This window comes from Pomacea canaliculata, linkage group LG3, assembly GCF_003073045.1.
Source record: "Pomacea canaliculata isolate SZHN2017 linkage group LG3, ASM307304v1, whole genome shotgun sequence".
NCBI classification, from domain to species: Eukaryota; Metazoa; Mollusca; class Gastropoda; order Architaenioglossa; family Ampullariidae; genus Pomacea; species Pomacea canaliculata.
In genome coordinates, this window is record NC_037592.1 from 5,007,017 (window position 1) to 5,033,310 (window position 26,294).

Consider the following 26,294-nt stretch of genomic DNA (forward strand, 5'->3'; position numbering starts at 1 on the left):
TAATAGGAAACTTTTTCCGACCTTGGCCTTTAAATTTAGCCCGAATCCTATATTTACGAATGCGAACGCGCTGTGTTCAGCAACAACAACAACCCCCCCCCCTAAAAGTTAGCCTTAACAGTAACTTTTATATATGAAGCTGTCGTCAGAATGACAACACGTGGGAAAACTAAACCGAAGAGGTCAGAGGTCAAGAAAACGCCTCTCGTTGGAACAAAACGTAGGCATGTGACATTGGCCGAGTCACATGACATACATGTGACGAGCCGTTTTTTGTTAGTAATAGAACTGACTGACGATGGAGGTGGCTGGTGTGTTGTCAACTGCGGGTCTGCGCTACAAGGATAAAGTCACTATAATCACAGGTGGTACGAAAGGCATCGGCAAGGGGTGTGTGGAGGTTTTTGGTAGGTAGCCTGCACCAGTACATACCTAGCATTTAACGTTTTATACTATGTGGTCTGATGGACTATATATAGTCGAGTTTGTTTACGTACAGCTTTTGTTGTGGTTGTAGATATTTTTTTTAATTCAGCAGCTATTGCAAATATACGCTATTCTGAGGCCTAGGGTTAGCGTGTATGCAAATTTTATGTCAGAGCTGCAGGTGGAACCTTATTTATACTGAGTCAACAACAAAGGCTTTAAGAGATGCTCCAATTATAGATTTTGAATGGGAAGCTCCGATTTAAAAACTCACAAATACAGATATACATCAGCCGTAGCACCAAATTTGGAATGCCCTTTGTGTCATATCTCACAGACAATGAAAAACACCTACTTTTCCAATGCGCTCAGCTTAAAGACCTAAGATGTAGATTCCTCCCTCCGAAATATTCAACTTACCAAGCTGTCTTTACCTTCTCAACCTTGATCAGTGATGCATCACATATTACTTACCAAGTCAGATATCTTTATCACTGTTTTAAATGATGTAAAACTGTTAGTAACTAAACGAAGAAAGATATTTCCATATTATTAGTGTCACTTTCTTAATTTTTGGATGCTATTGGTTATGCTAATTTATATTAACATGTACATCTTGAATTGTATTATTTTATTCTTAAATTGTGTGAGCTTTGCTCGCTTCCTGCATTGTTGAGGCCACATGGCCTAAGCAATAAAAATTTCTTGCTCTGAAGGTCCAAGAATACTAAAATTTGCTTCATAAGCATCATGAAAATTTGTCCTTCACACCATCTTATCAGGCTGATTTTAGATATAGCAGTGAAAAAATATAACAATGGGCCAGAAATAAGTTGCATGTTTAATGTCTAGAAATTTATTGTGTGATACACAGGATATTTCCAAAATCAGAGGCTATAATAGTATCCTTTTCAAATTGCATTATTAAATTTTGGATTGACGGTAGAATTTAGTTGTTTCTTTGTACCCATTTAAAACTGATTTATTATTCAGTGTTATAATTTATTTTCAGTCAGGAATGGCTCCAAAGTTGTCTTCTGTGCAAGAGGAGGTAAGTGTTAGTATGTGAGATATGCACCAGCTAATAATGTCTCTGTAACATGCAGGTTGGTAGTTTTGTGATCTGGAGTTTGATACAAAATTTTTGACAGGAATGAGAGGGGGTAGTTTTAGAGGATAGATTAGATGGTCAGCTTGATTAGTAAATCTGTGAAGAACATAGTATTTATGGGAGAGCTCTATCAAAGTAATTTTGACATCTGTCAAGTGCACATTTATTGTGAATGATAAAACTGAGTAATCAAGAATTTCTGTTTTAAGAAAAATGATTGCTTTTGATAATATTATAATTTTCTCTTATATTTTGCATTACAAAGATTTAAATAAAGGAATATATCTCAACATCTTTAAAATGATAGAACTAGAAAATTTGTTTCAAAGTATGTTGAAAAATTGTTGCCAGAGAAAGACGGACTGCAAGTGGAAAAGGATGTCAATGCTATCGGACCAGGGGAGGCCCTATTTGTCCAATGTGACATGAGTAATGAAGAAAGCATCAAGGTTAGATAGACAATCTCTGTTTAGTCTTCCCTGCCTTTGCCCACACTAGTTTTTGAAAAAAGAAATTCAATTCGAGTTTAAACCTTGCCGATTTCTAGTTTATTACCTACAGTAGAAAATAATGATGGTACACAGATATTTTACTCGTGCTGGCAAACTCCTTTTTTCAGTATGTCTAAAGTAAACAAACAAACAAACAAACAAACAAGCAAATAAAACAAAAAAAAAAGAAAGACAAAGAATCTCATACCTTGGTACAGAAAACAAATAGTTCAGTGTCTGTAGCACAGCATGTCAAAGGGAGGCAACCCCGCCCTCTTGCCAACTTTACTTTCCCGGACAAATCAGGTACCCTTCACTCCTGGAATGCTGCTGGGTGGGGAGGAAGGAGATTTCTGGCCATAAGCTCAAGTAGGCGCAGACTGGTGACTTCTTTTTTACAGTTGAACACACTAAACACCATGCAAAAGATTTTAGAATATTTTCTGGAGAGGCTTTGCTGTTTAGGAGCTGGAATAGCCTTACATTTTTACTTTTGTCTGAAGCAGCCCTCTGTAGGTTACTTTATTCAGGTTAACCTGCGTTGCTCACCTATTGTCCAAAATACCTCATACTTCCACATATTTCAATTTTTTGTCTCTCAATTCTTATTTATTCTTCTCCAAAGAGTAATAGGATTCAACAACATTGCAAAATTTCTCCACCTGTTTAGTCTCCTTGGCTATTATCTACTATTTATCTGTTCTCTTTTTTGTGTTAGACAGTGAGGTTAGGACTAGCGTTGAAAAACTGGATTCAGTCGGCAAGGTTAAAGATATGTCTAGGCACATGCGGTTATGGTGTGTTTGAGTATGTGATGTAGGTTGCTACACTGCAGTAACACAAGAAAGTTTGAACTCTCTTAATATACACTTTCTTTCCAACTTGCTCCACTGCAATCTTTCCCCTTCTTCAGTAAGTAGATAAGGTTTTGCTCATAAGATACTTTGAACAATCACCTTCCAGCTCTCCCACTTGATAAATATATATATGTTTCTAACCTTGCTTTATGAACGGATATTTTACATGGCTGAAATGGATTAGCTGGTTCTTTTACAAGAATTTTGAAAACAGTCTGTCATCAGCTATTGGTAGCTGTAATACAGCATGTAGAGATGCCTGGAACTGCACTCTTTTGCATTGATATTCTGAATATATCTGTTCCTCTGTAGCTCCCATCAATAAATACTGCTGTGACACTGAATTACAGCATACCTTTAATATATGAAATAAAAGAGTTTCAGATGATATGTACAATTTTTTCTCCTTTTATGTCTTTTCAGAATCTCATTCAGGTGACGGTTGAAAAGTATGGTCGCATTGATTGCCTGATCAACAATGCTGGAACCCGTGAGTTGATATTTCAAGCATTTCTGTTAGATGTGAAAGATAGCCAGCTTAGCATAATTAGATAAGGATGTTAGCCATTAGCCTTGTTGCAACTAATCTGGCTCTCAAGTTCTTTCAGAATTGAAGATGAACATTGAGCTGAGAGAAAAAAGGGTTGCAACAGAATAGGGATGATGTTATATAAGTGGGTGATACATAATTAACACATAAAGAAATACAAAAAGCTATAAAGAAAGACATGGGAAAAAAATTTAAATACATTAGTATGTAAAAAATAAAGATGAAGAAAAAAATGTGCAGTTCTTTTTGCTAGAGAATATTTAGCTAAGATCTTGTATATATCTTAATGCAACTGTTCTTTTGAAAATTGGGGTGGGGTGTAAGTGAAAATATTCTGATTAGTTAACTGAAAATGCATTTGCAGCATCCTACTGTGGTGCAACTAAAGTGAGCCTTAGTAAGCTGTATCAGTAAAGGTACCAATGGGAACTTTATAAACTGGGTTGTCTATTTTTAATGTTTTCTTTTAAACTTTGTTTCTTCAAACTCAAATTAACAGCTCACTAATGTTTTGCAGATCCACCTCACAAACCAATTGATGATTTCAGTGCAGATGACTTTCGTGGACTCCTTAACTTGAACTTAGTCAGTTACTTCCTTGCCAGCAAGGTTTGTAAATTCAGTTGTGTCAACAAATTTAGGCTTCATTGGATATTTTCTGGAACAGAATTTTAGCCATCACTGGTTTATTGAATATCCCCATCTCTTTTACATAAAATCAATATACACTGTCAGAATTTTTCATTTTGGTATATTTGTGGTTTTCAGTATGCTTTACCATACCTTCGCAAGACTCAGGGTAATATCATCAATGACTCCAGTCTGGTTGCACAGATAGGACAAATGGGAGCTGTTACATATGTTTCAACAAAGGTAATTTTAGATAGCAAGCAGAAAATTGCACCAAGAAAGCAAGACATATTTCTTTTAAAAAAAAAAAACCCACCAATATCAAGCAAGGTGTATTCAGAGATTTGATACAAGGAAAAATTGAGATCATCTAAATCTTCATTCAAGTGCATCTATAAAATATTGAACACATTAATCTTATCAGAATCTACAAGAAGTAAGTGAAATTTTTTATTGATTGAAAATTGTATTACATTGGAAGGTAAATCTTCTGGGATTATTCTTATTCTTTTCCAGGGTGCTATTAATTCTATGACCAAGGCTCTAGCTGTAGATGAAGCTCGGTACAATGTTCGTGTTAACTCGTGAGTATCCGTTCAAATTTCTGTTGGAAATATTTTCAAAAGTAATTTATGTATCTCTGTCTTTAATATGCCTGACAGTAGTTGATATAGATTTCAACACATTTTCCCTTCTCGATCAATCTTGAATAGTAAGTGATTCACTCTTGGATACGACATCCCTCCATTTCTCTGTAATAAGTTTTTCAGTCCCAAGGATAATAAATAATCCCTTTTTTTTTTTAGATTTTCACCAGGAAATGTGTGGACTCCATTGTGGGATGAAGGAGCAAGGAGTACTAATGACTATAATGCTGCAGTAGAGGGTGGTAAGGACTGCCAGGTAACTATACTTGAACACTTCTATATTCAATACCCTCCCTTATTCATGTATTTATAACTGTGTATTAGGACCTACCAGATACCAGACATGTTTGTATATACAATGTACTATTATAAATAATAGTTGCAATAATATTTTTTGTGCACTGTAACTTTTGGACAATATTTCCAGAAAAATTATTTTTAAGTAGCCAATCTTCATTAACAATATATGGATTTTTTTTCTTTTAAGTTTGAAATATTTGTAAATACATTTTGAGTTCTTTTCTACAGCTACTAGGACGCTTTGGCACCATCGAAGAGTGTGGTCTGGTCTGCCTTTTTCTGGCTGCAGATGCTACCTTCTGCACTGGTATTGACATACCTGTCTCTGGTGGGGCAGAGCTCAACTATGGCAAGAAGAACATGATGACAAAAGAAAACCCATTTGCCTAATGAAAATATTGTAGGAACTTTCTTTTCACAAAAAGGTCTTTGCAGAGGAAAACAATCTTTATAAAAATCATTTTGTAAAGTTGTATGCATGGAAACACTGTGCCTTCAGAATTCACCTCATCTCACCATTAGACTGTATTGGTTTTGCAAACTTTTTTATGAATCTATTGCAGTAACTTCTGCAAATTTATGTAGTGGGGTGGCCAGTAGTGTATTGAGTGAAATACTTGCTAGTCACATCTACAGAGAAGATCATGGGTTCAGATCTTGTCTGAGGACACTACCTGTATGTGACACACTTATTCAGGGCTGACTGTTGAGGGTTTTCACTGGGTGTTCCAGTATCCTGCCCCATCTGTCATGCCCTCTCTCCTAATAGTTTAAAATCACCTTCAGGTAGAAGCTTTTCTAAGCCAACCTTCATCCATCTATGAACAGATTTGTATAGACTCTACACTGATCACCGACTTTATCATGGACTAAATACAGAAATCTGTATACTTAGCTGCATTTGTCTCTTGTTATAATTGATAGCACAATGATATTTCCCTCCTTTGATGCATTTAAAGAAGTATATTTGTCTGCAAGCAGACAGTCAAGAAAACTGTGTTGAATGGTTTCTCAACACTTTAACGAAGTGTCAAAATTTCAAACAAATTACAGTGCGAGCAGTTGTAGTATATGTGACTTGACATCACTTCTCTACATTTAACTATGATGCAGTTTCTCCAGCAGTAAGAGATGTAAGCTTGCATTTCTATTTTGATACAGAGTGAATACACCGTCCAAAATTGGCAAAATGTAGAAACATCATGCAATAGCATGGTTTTACATCTTTCAAGATTAATTGAAGTGACTTTATTGCCAAACTCCTTTTATTTTCAATTATTTAATATAAGAGAGCAGGAGACGATGCCACAGAGTGCTCTTATTCAACAGTCCATGAAGACTTGGCCTAATATGATACAGACTTCATTATTTTTTTCTTCGTACACTAACATTAACCTAGTTTTTGTATTAAACTTTGAGTGCATACTTCTATGATATATAAACTGCGCATTTATTATTTTTGCAAAAAGGCAAACATTTTACTATGGTCTAAATTTTATAACTAATTATTCTGATCTTTTCTGTGATTACAACAGAGGAGCCTTTAAGCATAACAGTCTGCATTTTAAGCAGCTGCACTAGGGTACAAAAATTTTATTTCTCCATGTTCTATGGTCTGACCAATTTGACAAATATTTTGACTTGTTTATAAATTTATAACCATGTATATTAAGATGTATGAATAGAACTAGTCACAAAGCTTCTGTAGTCTTCGTTTTCCATGTTCATTTTACATGAAAAGTGTTATAATGCTGAATCCTATCACACCTTGTTTGTTGGATTACAACCACATATATTTCATGCCATGGAATGAATAAATGTAAAAAGGTAAAATGTAATAAAAATTTGTACTTAGTATTTTCTATAAAGCATGTGGGACACTTCTATCAAACACTGTGCACAAAATGTATGACTTTTTTTGTTGAAAAGGTGTTATGGCATCCATAACAACCCATGTCAAACTGGGAAACATACAAATTATATAAGCACTCTTTATCTAATCCATTATGAAGGCTAATTTTTTTACAACTGATAAAAGATCCAAAAACAATCCGATTTGGAAAAGAGATAATTTTAAACAATGCAATTGAGTATTGCAGTATTTTGTGTGCAGTATACTGGGTATATGATGGGTACTGTAATGCTTTATCTGTTTATTTTTTTTTATTGCATTAAACTTGCTGAATTGTGTAATTTGCTTTATTTGTTGGAAAAAAGATTTTGCTGGAATTTAGAATGAGGTGAATGTTAACAGATTAAGATATAGATGTACAAATAATTCTCACTCTCAGTAATAAGTCTTATGAAAGCAGAAATAGCTTCAAGAGTGTATTAGTATAACAATATAAAACAAAATTTATATGTATACAATATTTTTCTATGTACATAAGTGCTGTAAGCTTTTATTAATATAAAAGACTTAAAAACTATGTATAAAGTATTTTTAAAATACAGAAATATTTTTAAAAGCCCTTTTTTCTTCTTTGATGTTGAACTCTAAAATCACAATGCCAATAAATGCACAAACATTTTTTTATATAAATGTTCCATAAAGACTTTTTGTTTCATGTATTTTTTAAGTACTTTTGCTTCTTTGATGTTGAACCCATGAAATATTCATACATCAATAAACACAAAATATTTCATAAAAATATTTCATAAAAAATTACGTTGAGAGTTGAAATAAAAAATAGCTGGAGATGGTTCTGGTTAGATGTTTTAAAGTGTGTAAATTTCATGTCTCCAGGACCAATTTTTGTTTCAAGTTAGTGAAAAATGTATATTCATTTTCAATTCATGTATGAAAAGCTGATATGAAGAAGTAGACACTGGCTGCTTAGAGCACTGGTCTCCACAGTTACACATGTTGACAGGCAAAATTCAGACTGCACCAAATTTATACCTGCCTGTCATTCTCTTTACATCCCAAGTTTTGTGTGATGTTACGACTTAAGTAGACTGGATGAGTAGTCTCAAGATTTGATTCTCAGCCTTTCAGATGTAAATTTTCTGTTGAGGAATATGCTTGAATCTGTCTGATGGTTGCTAGAAGAGGATTTCATTAAAACTGTGAATGTAAATGATCGGAGGACGGGGGTTGAACGGAGTGGCGCAGGACCTCGAGTTCCTGGTGGAGGCTCCTGATGAGCAGCTGCTGCTGGGCAACCAGGAACTGAAAGTTCTCAATATCCTCGGTCATTGGAGGTACTACTGTGTCATCTGCATAGGGTAACTCCGATTTCTGGACTATGTCCAAGGCTTCGGTGACGGTGTTGTATTTGGTCAAGCTGGTACTCAGCACGTTCTTCCGTTCTGTATCCATCCTGCAGATAAAAAGACACAACACTTCACTCCCCAGCCATTTTTCTGTTTTTTTTTTTTTAAAATACAAGCATATGAACAATGAGCGGTTTTTATTTCTATCTGTGAAAAATGGTTAATTTTTCCTCCCATCTAAACCAGTTAGCAGTAATACAGAAGTTACCTGACAGAGTTGAGGCGCTGTTGGCGCAAGTCGCTGATGTCACGGTTCATTTGTATCATCTCCAAGTTACATTTTATCTTGTTCATGTCCAGTATGCATCGAAGGCTCTCCAGCTCGGGGTCGGCCACCACCAGGTCCAGCACCTCCATGTCCACCAGGCGGCCCAGCTTGTCCATCATGGCCTTGTCACATTTCTGCCAACGCGAGGTCAGAAGATGCGAACTTTTCAGTTCCAGCTTCTTAAACGTTTGTCTATTGTCTTTGGTCGCGCAGACCGGGATTGGAACTTCGAGTCTCTCTACTCTAGTCGACGTTATCAGTCATTGTCGTCATTATCACCAGTGTTCTTTGCAGGACGGGTGAGGTAGATTCCTGTTCCATGACGGTTTACTTTGATATGACGTTTAAATGTCGTCATTCTCATTTATCTACTTCGTTCACTCACACGTAAGCGCAAACTCTCCATTTCCTTTTGTCCCTAGCGTGCCTTAGGACTAAACTTTATAAAAACTAACGGGTAGAGCAGGCAGAATGAACTCTGACCTCGATCATGGCTTGCAGATGCTTGTGATGATGTTTGAGCTCGTACTGCAGGTGGTGGAAGTGTCTCCGCGAGTCTTGCATATTTTGTCTCTGGATTTTCTTCTCCTTCTTCAGCTCCTCGATCCTCTTCTGCGACCGGCACAAAGTTAAAAAAAAAATGGTAAGCCTCTTTGTCAGTGGAGAAACGGAACTTTCTCAGGGCCAGGTGTGTGTGTGAGACAGATCTTTGGACACAGGGGCTCTCTGCTCTCTACCTCTACCCCCCCACACGAAATTTGGAACACAAAGATTGAAAACTCTCCAATATGACGTAAAGATACAATATTTCTTTGTCCTCTTCCCCGCAGAATTCTGGGACTAAAAGATAGACACATACAGGACTAAACAACGAGACATCGGACATACATACCTAGCGGAGTGACCTAGAGCTATCGTCAACTCACACGCAGGCGGTCGACGTCCTCCTCGTTGATGACCAGCTCGTTGTCCAGGGTGGCGGGCAGTTTTTTTGCCTCGAGGCACTTCAGCTGGTGTGGGTGGAGGAAAGCCAGCACATGGATATCGTTCAACCGTGTCTGTTTTTCCACCTGCAGACAGCACATAGACGCAGCTACATCCTGTTTATAACCTTTTTTGTCATTCCCCACATTTAGCAACCGAGAGAGAAATTTCTGTTTGTGGCATTCATCGTGCACCATCTACCCATCTGCTCTCCATTCCGAGTATCTGTGTGAACGTACCTGAAACTCTTGAAACGCTCGTTTTTGTTTCTCGATCTCATGGGTGTTGGAGGAGCTCTTCCTCTTGACGTTGTCCAGCTCTTTCAACGTGGCGTCGCGGCCGCTCTTTGCCTCCATCTTCAAATCCTCCAGGTCCAAGCGCTCTTCTCTCAGCGCCACAACCTGTCGCACAGGTCACAGGTCACTCTCTCGTCACGGACGTACAAGAGACACGCCATACAGTCGGCGGATGGACAAGATAATAAAAATCCAAGGTTTTCCACCGAGACGTAGAATGGAAAAACGATGAGGAGGAATAGGAAGACGCAAAAGAAATAGCAGACTTACACTGTCGAATAGCTCACGGCTGCAGTCGTTAGGGCAGACATTGAGGTCAAGGGTCGTTCCTTCCTCTTCTTCCTCATCATCGTCATCTTCACCTTCGCTCGACGATTCGGAGCTGGATTCGGATTCTTCCTCCTCCTCCTGGTTTTGGTCCTCATCCTGTCCTCCTTGTCCTGAAGCCCTCTTCTTCTTCTGCAATGTGACAGCATGTCATCCAAATGACCTAAAGCCACGAGTTTGTGTCGTCATACAGTCACTGAGTACATTTGTGGAGAGACTTGGACACACACACACACATACACAGTCTCACACATACACACACGCGCGAGCACATAAAAACTAAAAGAAAAGAATGTTTTCTGCCCCCTGTGTTCGAAAGAAAGAGAAAGAGAAAGTAGTGGAGGAGAAGAGTTTCAGGCGGGACCCAAAGAAAGTTGGTCTAGTTGCTGACCTTGCGTTTGATCTTTTTCTTGAAAACTTTGACCAGGTAGTCACGGAAAGGATTATGTTCCCCGACAACCTCCTCCATCTTGGTAAAAAGCACCTTCTCCAGCTTTACAAACTGATGAGACACAACAACCAGATGACGTCGTATGGGGAACCACTTATCAGACGAAACAACTATAGACAGTCTACTCGGGTGGACACCCACCCTGACACCTCGAGTTACGCCCATTCGCACATTGTCCCTCCCCTCCTCTTATGAATTACATAATTCTAGTTGTTCTCATGCACTGAACAAAGTTCGCACCAAAGCAGGTAAACAGGTAAGCTTTGTCCTCGCCATGAGCACTTCTCACCTTTTCCATCTCCTTGTTCTTCTTGTCCAATACCTCCAGCAGCTGCTTTTGCAACTTGTCCAACTCCAACTTCTGAACCATGGCGACATTTGTCTGCCGCAAAATTTCGAACTCTACGTCTTCGCATTGCTAGGACCCATAAAAAGGCGAGATATTAGCAATCCTGACCAAGGTTTCCGCTGACGGCGATGCAGTTTTCTTAACAGTTTACGTTTCTTCTTATCGTTTATATGAAAAAGACCCCCAACCCATCTAGGTCAACGAGGGTACAAACTGGAACACCATTTTGCTTTTCATTGGAAGATCAGCCTTCTGTTGACATCATCGTCATCGCCATTGGATTGTCTTCCTTGGAATAATTTTGTTTTCGCTAAACTAAGAAGCGACTGGCTAACAATCAGTCGTCTGACTGCGGGAGAGGTTGTGATGCTGTTAGACATGGAGTCATGACGAGAGCATGCTAGTTGGGAACGTGAGCTGGAAGTACCTTGAGCTTGATGTTCTCTTCTAACAGAGTGTTGACGCGCAGCTCCGCCACCTTCAGGGTGACGTCAAGGAGAACCTTGTCGTGATGCAGCAAACGGTGACTCACGTCGAAATGCGCCATCTTGGCGGTGATGTCTTCAATCAGCTTCCTCTGAACAGTCGCCATGCAAAAATATGAACAATCGGTTCATGCGTGCATGTGTTTGTGAGAGAGAGAGAGATAGAGAGATAGAGAGAGAGAATCTTTATGCAAAGATAAAGTGTTGTGCAATTTTCTGAATTAAAAGGTCATATCAGCTTTTTCGTTTCTCATGACCCCGACTCCTCCAACCCACCCCACGACGATTCAGGTCAAGAAACTAAACCAATGGTCGACCAGAGCTTGGACTACACAATCCCCCTCTCTCTTTCGCCTTCCAAGCGCTTTTTGAGTCAACAAAGCTTGCTCTAGGGTCCAGGGTCAAGTGCTGTCTGCAGGTCAAGGGTGACGTCTTTCGTACCTGCGTGTACTCCAAGTGGATCTGTTTCTCTTGTTCTATCTGCTTTTCAAGGGGCGACGAAGGGGCAGGCTCAAGCATAACAGAAGACAGGTCTACCAAATCATCACTCGACCTGTCAAACAGAATCAGCAGCTTCGGCGGTTTATTTCTCATTTTTTAATTTTTTAATTAATAAAGAAACTTCTAAAACACAAAGAAGACAGAAAACTGAGACCACACCCCTGCCTTCTACCTGGCAATTGTCTGCGTAAAGAAGGTTCGTTCACAGCCAGGAAAATAAGAGTACTTACGACAAGTCATCGCTTTCTTCCGATGACGTCCCTGTCCTCCTTCTCGATTTGCTCCGAGTTTCCTTCACCGCAGGCAGCACGGCGGCCGGCACGTCCAAGCCAGTGGTGTTCAGCTTCTGGGACTGGAAGCGGCGAAGCGAGAACTTTGAGTAGGTCATGCGTTTCTCTGGCTCCTCCTCCACGCTTAGACTGACGAGGGGCGGGGTGGGCAAGTGCTTGTCGAGCGGCAGCATCTCCTGCACCGACGACAGCTGCTCGTGCAGGGCTTGTGTCTCCGACACTATCTTCTTCTTTCTCTCTCGCAGTGCCAACAGCTTCTGGTTGAACCTGGCGAAACCCAGGAAAGCCAGGCATAGAAAACTTCATTTAGTGCCCTTGGGGCTACTAGAAAAAAAAAAAAAAAGAAAATTCGTCGTCTGTTTTCGAAGGATAAGAGCAGCAATATTCCTCATCATGATCATAACTTACATGCACATTTCTCAACACGCTCAAACAAGGAGAATAATCCAGAAGAAGGAAAGAAAAAAAAATACAGTTTAGAAAAAATGTTAGACTTGTTTAAATCTGTAACTCTGATGGGACCTACTCTTCAATTTAACCACAAAAGGGAAGTGGTTTAACCACAGCCACTTCCCTAAAGTGGAAACACCGGTAAGTTCCACAGAAAGGTGAGAAAAGAACAGTCGCGAACTAGAAGGCAAGGTGTTTATTTTTTTTTAAATTTCGCAGGTGGACAGGGGGAACCTTCTTTCTTCTTGTTCCTAATCACCCCCAGTGGAGCATAGGGTCGCATCTACACCCCGCCATTGGACACAGTTCTTGGAGTCCCTTTCCAGTTGGGACCATGTCATGCCAGCTGTCTCCCCCTCTCTGTGGACTGATCTCCTCCATGTCTTTCTGGGTCTCCCAACCCTGCGCCTCCAGATAAAGTTGTAAGAAGCCGAATAAATAAAGCCAGGCTTGTATTTAACACCATGCGACCTATCTAGAACCCCAAGGGTGGGGGAACCTCGGTGTTTTTTTTAATTATTGTGCGTATATGTATTACAAGAGATGCAGAACAAAATAGAAATTAGATGGAGGTGTATTATAGTAAAATAAGATTAGAGTTGCTGTAACTAACATGGAGGAAGATGATGAGATAACCTTGTAGCTTGTGGAGTTAAATGAATTCTAGTTACTAGAAATACTAAAGTGCCCCGTAGGGGAGCCAGAAGATTGAATTGAAAAGCTAAGTGCCTGGTCTCTTAGTAGCGCACTAACTTAGTGCCGTTAAAAATACAGGTTGTTATCTTTAATGTTAATTATTGCAATAAATTTTAGGGAAAGTTCCAACACACTGGATCTGCAGATCCTTCAAGCGAGTCAAGCAACTAGCCAGACGCCGGTTGCCGGCCATAACGGTCAGCTTGTAGGACTCGGGGACCTTGTAGTTGGGGTCAGTCTTGAGCGGGAAGTCCCCCAGGGTTTCGCGAGCCACCTGGATGGCTTTGACATCCTCAGGGTCTTCGTAGTCGTCGCCGGGCTTGGACTCTATAAACTTGCGCCACACCTCCCTTCGGAGAGCCCGCTTCTCGCGCTTGATCTTGGCCTGGGAAATAAAAGGAATTCCGCTTTATGGCCAGAATGAAGGCGTGTGTGTGTGCTCACCACTCGCTCCAAACCCCTTGAGAAGTTAGGTACCCTACTCCACAGCTGAGTCAGATGAAGAAAGTACGTTGCGCCACAAGGGTATCGAACCGGACTTATCATTCCCACTAAACCCCAAACCCCTTTCGTTTAGAAAACTGTTGAGTGGGCAATGGCTATTGCCCTGTAATATTTGCGTATTTCTCGAAACAAAAGAGGCCAGGTACACGGTCCTACACACGCACACAAGGCAGAGACGAGGGAAAGTGCATCTGACAAGCCGGACACTTACTTTCTTCAGCTTGGCCAGCACCCTCGTATTGGCGCCTGCCCACCTGCTCATATCCTCCTCCTCCTCCTCTTCCTCCTCCTTCTTCACCGTGGTCTCAGAACCCTTCTCAGAAGTGAGGGATGTGACATTCCTGGAGAGTAGGTGAGGTATGTGTGTGTGGAGGAGAGGGAGAAGAATGGAGGGTGAGAAAACAACTAAGAGTTTCACGAAATAACATCGACGGTTTAATTCTTTTTAAATCAAACATTAAAATTCCATCCCGTCTTCTTGTCCACACTCAACCTCCAGGAAAGTCTTTGTTTAAAAAGAGTAGTTGTGTCCTGTCTATATTCTGGGATATCTTTATCCCTTTCATTACATCTGTGCTGAAGAGAGCGAACATCTCGTATTGGCGGAGAGGATAACTACATATACACATAATTAAGAATATATAATATTATATTGTTACTTAATAACTTAGCTATATTCTAAATACCTGTTGACAACACTTAAATCATTCAAAGGTAAAAGCAGTTCAAGTGAGTGGGTTAGAGGTTAAGCAAGAAAATACATAAATCCTGTGTATTTATGAAAAGCAAACGAAGACGGGAAGATGAGTGTTGCGGCATCATCAGGAAAAGGTTTAAAATAAAACATGGCCACCTTCAACAAATGTTCACGGGTAAGCAGGACTACAAGAAAGACGATGACTAAGTGAGGGGCGAACACGAGTTATAAACGAGAGCAGGAACAAACAAACACAAGTGAGTACGTGCACGAACTAACATCAAAAAACAAACAAACAAACAAACAAACAAACAAACAAACAAACAAACAAACAAACAAACAATTGAATATACAAAGGGGATAACAGATAAAGTACAGTAAATTACGATTACAGAAAGGAAGAAAGAAAGAGAATTGAACAAAGTAAAAGCAATGCACAAGGGAAAAGCTACAAAGTTTCTGGTGATCAGTTAGTCTTACTGCAGAAATGTCGTCAGGTCTGGGAGGAACTCATTCTCCGTAATCCTCCTGTCTTTCCCAAACGTAAAATCAGTTACAGGCTCTTATTTGTTTATACAGTGTAAAACATAGCGATATGCGTCTTTCAAAGGAAACAAATGGTGAACTCCGGAGTAGAAGAGCAAACAGGGCGAACAGAACCAAAACAATAGACTTTTAAAAGTCAACATCAACATAAAAGCATGTTCACTGAGGTCTAGCTAGGAAGCAAAACCACCAATAAAAGCATGAAAGCATAAACAAATTAAAGGAAGGAATTATATGAGATACACAAGAGAAGGTTTAATTCCACGAGAGTCTAAAATGAAACCACTTCAACCCATAAATTGAGAAAAAGGAGGGACTAGTGAGGACAGATGAAAAGAAGTATAGCTTTATATACAAAACTACGACGAGCCAATTCACGTTCAAAAATAAAACAAAAATTTGAAGACAACTGAAAACAATTGGACCTCTTTTAACAAGGACGAAGAGACAGACCTGCTGAAACAGTCTACACGATACTGTCATACAAGCTCATATATATATGGACAATGTATATATACATGGACAATGTAAACGCTACTATCCATTCCATACTACTCATTATTATTATCCTTGTTGTTGTTGCGGTATTTATGCATCAGTTCTATTCATCTGTGTGTTTGGGTGGGTGAGTTCGCGAAGACAAAGAGGACGCAGACGACAATACCATTCGTAGGCTGGTTTATTCTCTGCCATCGCCCTTTCGGCCCTCTCCATGGCGCTCATCAGTTCCGCCGTGCTGCGGTCGTCGTTCATGCGGTAGCTGCTGATGGTGTGGTCGGACAGGAAGGCCTTCACCTCGAAAGTCTCCTGAAGGAGGGTCGAGCGGTAGAAGTTTAGCACCTTCTCGTAACCGATGCGCAGCTTCTCGCACTCCCACGCCATTTGCCGCTTCATCTCCGCCTCCTGCAGGACAGGCAACGTGTGCTGTGAGGGTGAGGGTGAGGTGAGGTGAGGTGAGGTGAGGTGAGGTGAGGTGAGTGGGGCACGAAATCCTCCACATCCTTAGAAACACAATACCTCCCCCGTCCCCATAAGCACACTCATATTCACTCCTGTACACATCCACACACGCACATGCCCCCCAACCTTGGCGAGGATTTCTTGTTTCGTTTCCAGTTCGCGTTCTTCGCTCATGACAAACTCTTTTTTGTTTAGTCGGAGGTGCGGTGGTAGCGCCTCGTTGTCGCGCAGTAGCTGCTGGAATTTAATCCGGAGAGCGTTGATCTGACCGCGCTTGTCTTGCTTGCTCTTCTCGGCCAGCCGCACCAGCTCATCGTAGTCCGCCTTCTGCTTGGCGTCCTCGATGGTGTAGTGGTCCGGCTCCAGGTCCTGGATGAGAAACTGCCCCCCTGCAGCTGGTCACAAGCAAGCAAAAGGTGAGCGTCAGTCTGATCTCTCCAGTCCATGCACACGTCAGATTGGTCATGGACAAGTAGGTGTCGCCCAGCGTCAGTCTGACGCAGTCTGTTCGTGTAGTCTCACGCCAACGTGTCTGAGCGGGAAGCGAAAATCCCGTTGTTATTATCGGTATTTTCACAGCAGATCTTCTTTTCCTATGTTTTTATTTTTGTTTGTTGATTTCGTGTTTGTAAAGTCTTTTTTCTTTAATGCATTTTTCTCTTGCGTAAGATTTTCAATTTCACTGTTTCTACTGGACAGTTTAGAGTGATTGAGAGTGAGAAGATAGAAAAATAAATAGGAGAAGAAAGGAAGACAAAGAAATAGAGAAGCATTTATGAGGAGGAGCTTAGAGGGTTATAAAATATTTATGAGGAAGCGGGCTAGGAAAAAAGAGAGAGAAAGAGAGAGGGAAAGCAAAAGAGAGAGAGAGAGGGAAGAGAAAAAGCTTCTGACCTGAGGGCAGCTTGGCTCGGTTGGCTTTGATCTCCTCCTTTAGCTGGTCGAGGGGCACGATGCTAAAGACAAAGAAATTGCCGTCGGCGCCGATGGTCAGCAGGAACATCTCATCATGGCTCAGCTCGATGCCCGTTATGGCTCCAGTCGTCATGTCGTGGGCGCTGACCACACAGAAACAGTCCTGCGACGTCAGGTCGAACTCACCTTCGAGGAACACCACTCGGATGTGGCCGTCCTGCGCACAGATGAATTCTTAAAACGATGATAGTGATGCTGCGATGATAGATTGGTTGATGATTGATGACGCTTTGGTGGGGCTGGTGCGATGATTGATTGTTGATTGTCAATGGGTGAAAGATCGACATGTCATTGGCGAGGGTTGTTTGATTCCCTGATTGAAGAACGAACGATGAGTAGCGGTTGATGATGATAGTTACGATTGACAAACGAATGGATGGCAAATAATGGTTGATGATGATGATGACGATGACATTGTGATGCAGGTGCGGGGCGCCCTGGACAGTGGGGGACAAACATTTTGAAAAAAACGGAGCCGTGAAGCTATTTTTTTTTTTTTTTTTTGAAGCTCAATGTCGTGTGGACTGTTGGCCTCCTGACTCAAGGACCTTCATCGCTTCTGCTGTTTCTTCAACAAAGTCCTCCTTACATCCTCTTTTCCTCACATCACAAAGGGGACTGCGGTGTTTATTTTTTCAATTTCTTATTGGTATCGAGGTATTTTTTTTCTCTGCAGTACAAAGGTAATTTTCTGAGTAATGCTAAACACATATTTTCTGAGCTTGGTGTGTGAAGTCGGTACAGTTCAAGGGAGGTAGCCACAATTATAACCAACGTCAGATGCGGTTACCTCCCGTTGACTGTGTTTGACTACAGGATTTAAAAAAAAAATAATAAAAAAAAATACCTAAGCCCTAAGGGTTTCGGAAAACACGTGGAAATGTCTACTACAGGTTGAGAAATGTGGCTAAATTACTGAATTAATTTATGAAAATCTCGTTAGTAGAATACAACTTTTATAAACTGTTTTTTTTTTTTTAAAAAAAAATAGCGCATAGCACATGAGCAAACACACGAATCTCTCTTAAATACATTCAAGAAAATGAGATGAGGCCTCCAGAGATACCCCACAACTCCAGAAAAACCTTGTAAATATATATTTTTCTTAACCTTCACTTTTGTATATATTCATCTTTCACTCTCCTTTGATACGTTCCATATGTTCATTACTAATTATTCTCATAGTATTTAATTACTTTAATTACTTAGTTTATTCTTTCCCCTAAAGGGTGAGGTCTAAATGAAAAAAAAAAAACATTTTCTTGCTTATTTTAACTCTCGTTAATAACAGATTGTCATTGTCTCTCTCTCTCTCACACACACACATACATTTACATGCTGTCAATTGTGATGGGTTCAGAGGCAAAGAAGCGCGTACACACTTATTTGTACTGTGTACACACTTATTTTTACAGACACACAGAGAAACATTATCACCGCTCTACCCCACCCACATCCGCCACACGCACGCTGTCCAGTCTCTTCCAGATCATTTCCACCATCGTACAATTGAAGACGACGGCGGCGGCGACAACTGACCTGGAAGCCATAAAAGACGCAGGTACCGTCGCTGTTGAAGCGGACGCAGGTGATGGGCACGTCCTCGGTGAGGGGCACGGCCACAGCCCTGACGGGTTCGCACCTCTCGGGGGAGCCGACCACGGAGCACGCGCCCTCCGGGAACTGGCACTCGTAAAAGTAGCCCACGTCGTAGCCTCCCATGGACACCCAGAAGTTGCTGCTGTTGTCACATTGCACAGCCTGCAAAACGAGCAAAGAAGCAAGGAGATTACTTGATTCTCGACGACGACGATGACGACGACGACGACGACGACGACGATGATGATGATGATGTAAACAGGACAACAATACAGGAAAGATCTTTACGAAGACACGTCCATGAGAAAAGCCCCTGACCTGAAGGATGGGGCTGGGGAGGGGAGGGATGTAGGGCTCCCACTCCGGCTCCTTTATTATCCTCTTCATTCCCATGCTCTCCGCAAGCTCTAAGGCCTCAATCTCTTTGCGCAGGTTCTGCTGCGACTGTGTCTCCAGCCCGTCCTCGATCCTCTTCCTGTCCTTTTCCTCCTGCGCTCTCTTCTTCTTCTCTTCCTCCTTCCTTTTCTTTTCCTCCTCCGCCTCGTGGATGATCTTGGACTTGATACTCATGAACTTGAACTGGGTAATGGTGGCCCCCTCGTACCGCAGGGTGTCCTTGGTGTCCACCTGTTGATCAAAGTTTGTATTTGTCTGTGTACAATCACGCAAGTGTGTGTGTGTGTGTGCTTGCGCGTGCATTCAATCTCTCAGAGACTTTCGTTTTTCCAGCGAGTTGAGAGAAGATCACATTTATTACAGTGCTAACTCGTTTTCTTGCCAGCATGCGACCAACAGAAATGTCGTGCAAGAGGCGAGGTGAAGACATAAAAGAGAGTATATGATCCATAAGATGGGATTAGGAGAAGTACGTTCTGCCACAAAGTGCGGTGTGAGGCGGGGATTAACAAGATTACTTCAGGCTTTTATAGTTTTAACTGATACTCTGAAAAAGGGATCTTAACGTCTTGGGATCGATTCTCATCAGAGTTAATTTTTTTCATAAATGCAAATTGTGTTTCTGTCTTTTGTGTGTTTGTTCTAGATAGCTCTCGTATTTTATAATTAATTTTTTAACTTGTGAGATCTAGAAGCACAACATATAAAGACTGCATAAGTTGGCATTGCTTTTGGAATTGCGTTCGGGCTAAGACTTAAGAGTTAAGGATAACTTGAGTCTAAATAATAACGAAATAAAGACAGTCCCCAACTCGGTCGGAAAAATAAAGTGACAGCGAGCGTTGTGCTGCGAACTTTTAATTTTTAAAAAAATAATAATAATGATAATAATGGTATCATTAATAATGATTTTGTATAGAATATTTTATATTTTAAAGAATCCATATAGAAAATCAAATAATGGAAGTACAGAGCCATAAACTCTTATCTCCCACAGGTTAGCCAGGACGTGCTTACACATTCAAACCCATCAAACTTTTGAGATACTTTCAGACTTCGGGACCCCCCTATAAATAACAATTACCGTTTTTTGTAATATTGTCCTCTACTCTCTGTTAATATGATATCTGACTTTATACTAGTAACTGTTTTTTCTTCCCCACCCCACCCATCGTACAGGGCGAGGGCTAGATGAAAAACCATGCGTTCCTCATCATCGTCAATCGAGAATTATCATATTCTTTTCTCACCTCCCAAATCTGCGGCGATGTGACACAGAGCGCGACCCCCTCGTCACACACGACGCGCATGCGTAGATCATTGTCGTCCTCGTCCACCCAGTGCAGGTGTCGGGGCAGGTATGGCAGAGGCAAGAAGCAGAAGGGAGTGTAGCGCTCCTGTTTGACGAAGAAGAGGAAGATGGTCTTGTCTTCAGAGCACGTGGCCAGCATCTGCCCCTTCGTGTTGAATGCCAGAGACGTTACTGGTTTGTTGTGTGGCTGGCAACACACAGGCAAGGTGCGGCTAGCTTTGTTTTCTTATATCAACAAATGTTCTGGGCACAACGTTTCTTTATATGACTAAGCAGGGTGCGTTTTTTTCTCTCCCAAACTTGAGGGAATCGACAGGTTTCAGCACAATGCATTCCCCTTAAATGCGACAGGAAGACGAGGTTAAGGAGGTGAAGAAAGAAGATGAAAGTGAAGGTGGAGAAGGGTCAAAGGTTATCCCTGCCTTGAGAGCCTGTGCGAGGAGGAGCTCGCAGTCCACAGTCGCTTTGTTGAGGTAGCCTTGGTTCATGATTTCAACGGTCAACACCCGGATGGCGCCGTCCGCAAAGCCGGCCACCACGGAGTTGCATTTATTGTTGACACTCAGCGGCACCCAGACGAGGCACACCCCGCTGCTCTGTTGACGGGAGGTGTACACAAATCATCATCATCGTCCACAACCATCGGAACAAACTTTTCATCTTAGGAAGAGAGTTACATTGTTTGGCTGCACAGCAAGTGAAACATGGAACTCTCTACCTTTCCACACCCGTCAGGTTCTATCATCGTTGAGTTTAAGTTTGTAAGTTTGACGTCGCTGATACAAGCTTCGATGGTGCTCACCTTGAAAGATTTGAAAGCTAGAACCTCCTTGCTGAGGAAGTCGTAGAGGCGAACCGTGCCGTCGACTCCTAGCGTGGCGGCCAGGTAGGTGATGGGGGACACAGCGCAGGCCACGATGGGTCCAGAATGGAAGGACAGCAACCTCTTGGGTTCTGCTGCATCATTGAGGAAACTGAGCTCGGCCTGCCAGATGGCGCCGGCGCGATCCTGCAAGTACCACGGCTGCTTTCTCTTGGGATCGTCCATCTTAAAACTTTGAGCCTCCTTGCTGCTGCTATCCTGGTCTTCCACGGTGGTCTCCCTCGACTCAAGATCCTGCAAGGCAGAGATTACAGTAGCACACCTGTGTCAGGTAAGTGCAGGGATAAACAGGGAATGCAATTAGCTTTTTTTTTGGCCTCAGTGGGGGAGTTAACAAATATGAGCACACTGACGAGCAATCGCGGGGTGGACACAATACGACCTGCCACGCGTACACATCAAACACTTTGAATATATCTAAAGTCTCCCCTTTGTCTCTCCCATAGACATATTAAAATTATATTGACTACAAATCTGGTCTCAAAATACATTCTCCCCCTTTATCCCTCCTCTCTCTCTCTCTCTCTCACACTCACGAATGCACATTATCTTTTTCTCTCATTCCGTGCTAAAACCCGCCCGAACAAGCGAAGAGAACTCACTATGTAAGTGCTGAGGTACATGATCTGCACGTTGCGGCCGATGAGGACCTCGTTTAAGGGTTCCATCTCTATGATGGCCGACTCCTCGTCTACCTCAGCCTGGTCGATATGTTCCAGGCTCCAGGACCGCACGTAGCCGTCCAGCCCCGCCGTGATGATCTCCCCTTCATCCAGGATCATCTGGTAGATCTGACTTTGATGGCAAGGCTTGCTCTGCTTGCGACAAACCTAGAAGCAGCAGTGACAACAGCAAGGACATCACAAACTTCATCTTACATTTTAGTCAACCTAAAATATGTTTTCTGCGTGTTTGCTAAAATAATAAACATACACAGATGTAGCAACAGCAACAGGTTTGACAAAGATACTTTTACATCCCCCTCTCCCAACATACAAACAACTCACCTGCAGCTTGATGAGGCTCTCCTCCCACAGCAACATGTTGCCCCACTCACTGCCAGACAGCACCTTGCCGTCTGGGAACTGCAGGAAACCCTCTATGTCGGAGATGGAGGTGCGACCAAACCGACCAACAACGCCCTGCAGCTTCAACCCCGTGAAGGTCCTCGCCATGCGCCAGAACCTGGAGTAAATAAGTCAATTCCAAATAAGACAAGGGTAAACAACTGATGCAGATAAGACAGAGATAAATAAGACAAGGGTAAATAAGACAGGGGTATAATAAGACAAGGGAAGGAGAGCGGGTAGAGCGGGGAAGAGGAGCAGTTGGTGGCTGGGTGAAGACAGACTGAAAATCCAGAGTCTGGTATAGGATGACAATAGCAGACAGTCTGGTGAGGTCTGGCAAACAACAGGGGGACAGTACAGACTGAAGTGTCTGCCATCTGCCCAAACTCCTAGCAAATCCCAACGAGATGAGGAAGAGAGAAAGAGCTGATGAAAAGAGTTAAATGACAGATGAACTGTTAGAGCGTGGGCAGGACTGGACAGAGTCAGATGGCTGGAAGACTGACACCTTGTCTCAAACACACTCAGAGGCAGTCACATGCGTGTCCGTCATGAGAATCATTGAAGGCTTGCGACTCAGAACACAGTGAGCTCACTTGATGTGGCTTGAACCACAAGTGATGAGGTAACCCTGCAGGCTTGGGTTGAAAGCTGCGTGGTAGACTTCCTGAGAGAAAGCCTTGCACCTCAGTAGGATGGCTTCTTGAGCCCAGTTCCAGATGGTCAGCATGTAGTTAGGTTCGCCGCCTGCAGAAGGACCGAAATGTCATCATCATCATCATCACATCCAAACACAACTTGCATTCTCTGAACCACCTAACATTTGTGACACGAGTGGTGCCATTTGCAGAACCACTGCAATAGAATTTGTCTAAAAGAGAGAGCAAAGGTTGTACCTTGAGAAGCCAGCAAGTCCCCGGCTTCTTCAAAACAGAGGGAGGAAAATGTTTTGAGAGCGCCTCCCTTCAAGATGCGGTAGAGACGGATGTCGGGGATAGAGAAGATGTTGATAACTGGATTCTTTCCCTTCTCTCCAACAGCAAACAACTTTCCTGATGGATGGACAGCAATCGGGCCTACAGAGCCTCCTCCAGTGGTCCGCAAGTAGCTAGACAAGCGTGGATGAACGTCAGAAAATTTATTATCACAGAAAAAATATATATGCTAGTATCTGGTTAAGTTTCAAATGTATGCTAGAATCTAGAGAGGCTTACAAAACGTATGCTCAAATCTAGTTGAGATGGAGGGTAGGAGGGTCGAACGGGATTTTTCCGACTAATCTAACACTTTGTTATCCCGTGATTCTAAGGTCAGAGACGTGTGTGTAGCTTTTAATTACACTCCACGATTTGGAGGTTTGAATGACTTAATTAACGTAAACTGGCAAGACCCAAGAAGATACTTGGCGAATGCTAGAGGCTCTTCTCAACCACGCCAATTTTCGAAAGTTCCATAAATTAGACAAAGTTTTATGTGAGGGTCATAGGAAACCAATAGTTTGGACATTGGAACTCTGATGGAAGTCCTCAATTGTTTGTCAGTACATGAATCATCTTATGACCAAAACTTTGAGGAACAGGAGGTTTGACGCCTTAACACTTTGGCAGGTCAAGAACGCTCCACGTTAACAAAAATGTTTGAAGTTATAACTCAACATGCTGACCAAAGTTCCATTGTCCAGAACCATTGAATTCCTTTGACCTGTAAGGGTGTAAGGACGTACGAGTACGTGAGGGTGGTGAGGTTGACGAACTGCAGGACGGCGCCGGCGGCGAAGACCAGGGTGTTCTTGTCCAGCACATGCAGGTTGCAGCGCATCAGACAGTTGTAGCCAAAGGAGTGATACAGGGTCAGCACACTACTGGTCAGTGGGCAGCTCTCCGACTTGAACGGCGTACACAACAGTGGCTCGAGGTCGTAGAAGAAATCCGAAGGGATTCTGTTCAAATCTCTTTCCTCTGTGAAAAAGAAAGGAAAAAGTAGAGAAATGTTGCTAGATACAGAATTCTTTGTCATGTATGTGAAATAACCATATTGTTTGAAATATTCATCGAGTCATTGTCTCATACATTTATTTCTCTCTCTCTCTCTCTTTCTTTAATTTTTTTATTTTTCTCTTTCTTTTATTTTTGTTTATTTGTCTTTCATTCACACTGACAGAGCGCCATCTCTCAAACGAACAGCCTGTCTGGAATGATAGTCTCGAGATCCCAGCATGTAGTCAACACCAACTCTCCTTCATTCCTTCTTTATTCGTAACCAGACGAAGGACGGTTAAAGGATTCCCTAACGAACTATTATTACTATGGGTCAACAAAAGTCCTCATCTGACAGCTTTCTAGGGCAAATGACATACAGAATGATGTCCTCCCTGCACAATAAATGTTGCTGATGAAGTCATACTCCGATTGTTACCCATGATGATCATAATCACGAACAGTGAATGGAAAAGCGTTTCCCAATCGCAAGTACAAGATGATAACGATGGCCTGAAGGAAGTTTTAAAGGTCTACATTTTCTTTAGAGAACAATTTTCTTTAAACGAGTGAGCAAAGGTGAGCACAAATTACTATCACCACAAATCTGGGTAAAATATCCTCCGTGAATTCTCGAGTTAAAGGACTTCAAACATTGTTCACAGCAAGAGGTCAAACGGACAAAAATTACGATTTTATTAATGTATGTTCAAGTTTTCAAGCCAATGCGAAAGTTGGGGTTGTGTGGATGGACGATCGCGATTTTACGAGTTTGATACAGAAGGAGAGAAATACACAGATCTTGTCTGGCAAAACATTATTTTCTTTTCCCATTTGTAGATTTAAAAAAAATTTCTCTTCCCTTTAAAAATACTGGGGCACATGCACATCTCACCAAACCTCGTGTGCGCCACACCCTTGTGAACAGCCTGGCGCACCAGCTTCCCAATTGTCTCCATTATCGATAACAATAAATAATTTTTATCATACCCTTCACCAAGACCGAGCTTTTGTATGTCACGGCCGCGACCTTCACCTCCGCCCTGTTTCAGCCCGACGGGTACGTACCTTCCGTTTTCTCATCTTTCTTGCCTTCCTCGTTCTTGTCACCTGTTGGTTGAGTGTCCTCTGTTACCTCCGTGTGCACCTGATCACTCGTGGGAAGGATAATTTCATTTGCATCGTCTACTTCTTCGTCGTCGACTTGTGCTTCTTGGGATGTTTCTTCTTCAGACATGTTTCATACAGTAGTGACGTCTGCGTGACGAGCAGCGCTGTCGTCACACAGCTCTTGACGTCATGACATCGTAAATAAGACGTAACAGCCTCGTTGCGAAATTCCTTTATTTAAACTTTGCCCTTTGCCTCGCTTTTAAGTCTGCGAGGTAAGCTTAAGAACAAAATGAAGAGAATTTCCTATATTTGCGATTTTTGTTCTTGTCTCAGAGATAAGAATCTGGGTTTGAAGGTTGAGGTTCGAATCTGAGCTGTGGTTGTATGCGTAGATGCTTGACGGACTTTTTCTGATTTTATTTTAGTTCCACCTTCGAGCTCTTTTGATTCTCACACGAGCACAATTATTGTAGTTGAATACAGGAAAATAGACATTGTCAGAACAATCAGCACTGCCACAACTGCATCCTCCTCCTCCTCCTCCTCCTCCTCCTCCTCATCATCATCATCATCATCATCATCATCATCATGTTTTGCTTCACGTTCTGCTGGCAAGTACAGTACCGAAGAAAAAAATAAAATACGAGGAAATTTAGAAAAAAAACCTCCATAAAGACCAGAAGCATTTGAAGGCGTGTACTTTGAGATCATTAGCGTCACCTGCTGGATATTGATGTTGCCGTCCACTTTTTATACGCGCATGTCAATATTCCTTGACTGATGTCTCACAATTATTTTTTATATTTTGTACTTTTGTCGTCCTGATTTTCTGATTCTACTTGCAAAACAATTTTTTTTCAACAGAAAACACAGACGGT

At 41.8% G+C, this 26,294-nt stretch overlaps 2 protein-coding genes across 3 annotated transcripts; one reads left to right on the forward strand and one right to left on the reverse strand.

Moving 5' to 3' along the window:
• The first annotated feature begins 274 nt into the window (after positions 1-274).
• On the forward strand, positions 275-7,202 carry LOC112559491 (17-beta-hydroxysteroid dehydrogenase 14-like). The gene is made up of 9 exons (XM_025230788.1): positions 275-407; positions 1,439-1,477; positions 1,889-1,986; positions 3,309-3,375; positions 3,953-4,044; positions 4,204-4,308; positions 4,582-4,649; positions 4,872-4,968; positions 5,241-7,202. Exons 1-9 carry the CDS (start codon positions 299-301, stop codon positions 5,400-5,402), a joined length of 837 nt encoding a protein of 278 aa, XP_025086573.1. The 5' UTR covers positions 275-298; the 3' UTR covers positions 5,403-7,202.
• A 148-nt stretch (positions 7,203-7,350) lies between these two features.
• On the reverse strand, positions 7,351-25,570 carry LOC112559490 (cilia- and flagella-associated protein 44-like). Of its 2 annotated transcripts, XM_025230785.1 has the most exons (28): positions 25,372-25,570; positions 24,051-24,285; positions 23,224-23,435; positions 22,924-23,074; positions 22,265-22,442; positions 21,860-22,087; positions 21,177-21,491; positions 20,797-20,970; positions 20,313-20,561; positions 18,985-19,293; positions 18,607-18,828; positions 16,987-17,224; positions 16,219-16,487; positions 15,797-16,035; positions 15,067-15,114; positions 14,101-14,230; positions 13,520-13,770; positions 12,180-12,506; positions 11,890-12,001; positions 11,391-11,540; positions 10,904-11,032; positions 10,555-10,665; positions 10,107-10,295; positions 9,780-9,941; positions 9,483-9,626; positions 9,040-9,168; positions 8,497-8,690; positions 7,351-8,335 (listed from the first exon to the last, which is right to left on the reverse strand). In XM_025230785.1, the coding sequence occupies exons 1-28, from the start codon at positions 25,538-25,540 to the stop codon at positions 8,074-8,076; spliced, it is 5,526 nt and encodes a 1,841-aa protein (XP_025086570.1). In that variant the 5' UTR covers positions 25,541-25,570; the 3' UTR covers positions 7,351-8,073. The 2 variants fall into 2 exon arrangements, with proteins under 2 accessions (XP_025086570.1, XP_025086571.1); XM_025230786.1 differs by lacking the exon at positions 15,067-15,114 and having other exon boundaries at positions 25,372-25,569.
• Between the last annotated feature and the right edge of the window lie 724 nt (positions 25,571-26,294).

What these genes read in the sequence shown, in the direction of transcription:
- LOC112559491 (XM_025230788.1), top strand. Translation starts at nt 299, where the DNA reads ATGGAGGTGGCTGGTGTGTTGTCAACTGCGGGTCTGCGCTACAAGGAT. An exon ending in GGGGTGTGTGGAGGTTTTTG is followed by an intron (nt 408 to 1,438) that starts GTAGGTAGCCTG and finishes ATTTATTTTCAG; the next exon opens with TCAGGAATGGCTCCAAAGTT. An exon ending in GTAATGAAGAAAGCATCAAG is followed by an intron (nt 1,987 to 3,308) that starts GTTAGATAGACA and finishes ATGTCTTTTCAG; the next exon opens with AATCTCATTCAGGTGACGGT.
- LOC112559490 (XM_025230785.1), bottom strand. Translation starts at nt 25,540, where the DNA reads ATGTCTGAAGAAGAAACATCCCAAGAAGCACAAGTCGACGACGAAGAA. An exon ending in AACAAGAAATCCTCGCCAAG is followed by an intron (nt 16,036 to 16,218) that starts GTTGGGGGGCAT and finishes CCTGTCCTGCAG; the next exon opens with GAGGCGGAGATGAAGCGGCA. An exon ending in GCCGTGAGCTATTCGACAGT is followed by an intron (nt 9,942 to 10,106) that starts GTAAGTCTGCTA and finishes CCTGTGCGACAG; the next exon opens with GTTGTGGCGCTGAGAGAAGA.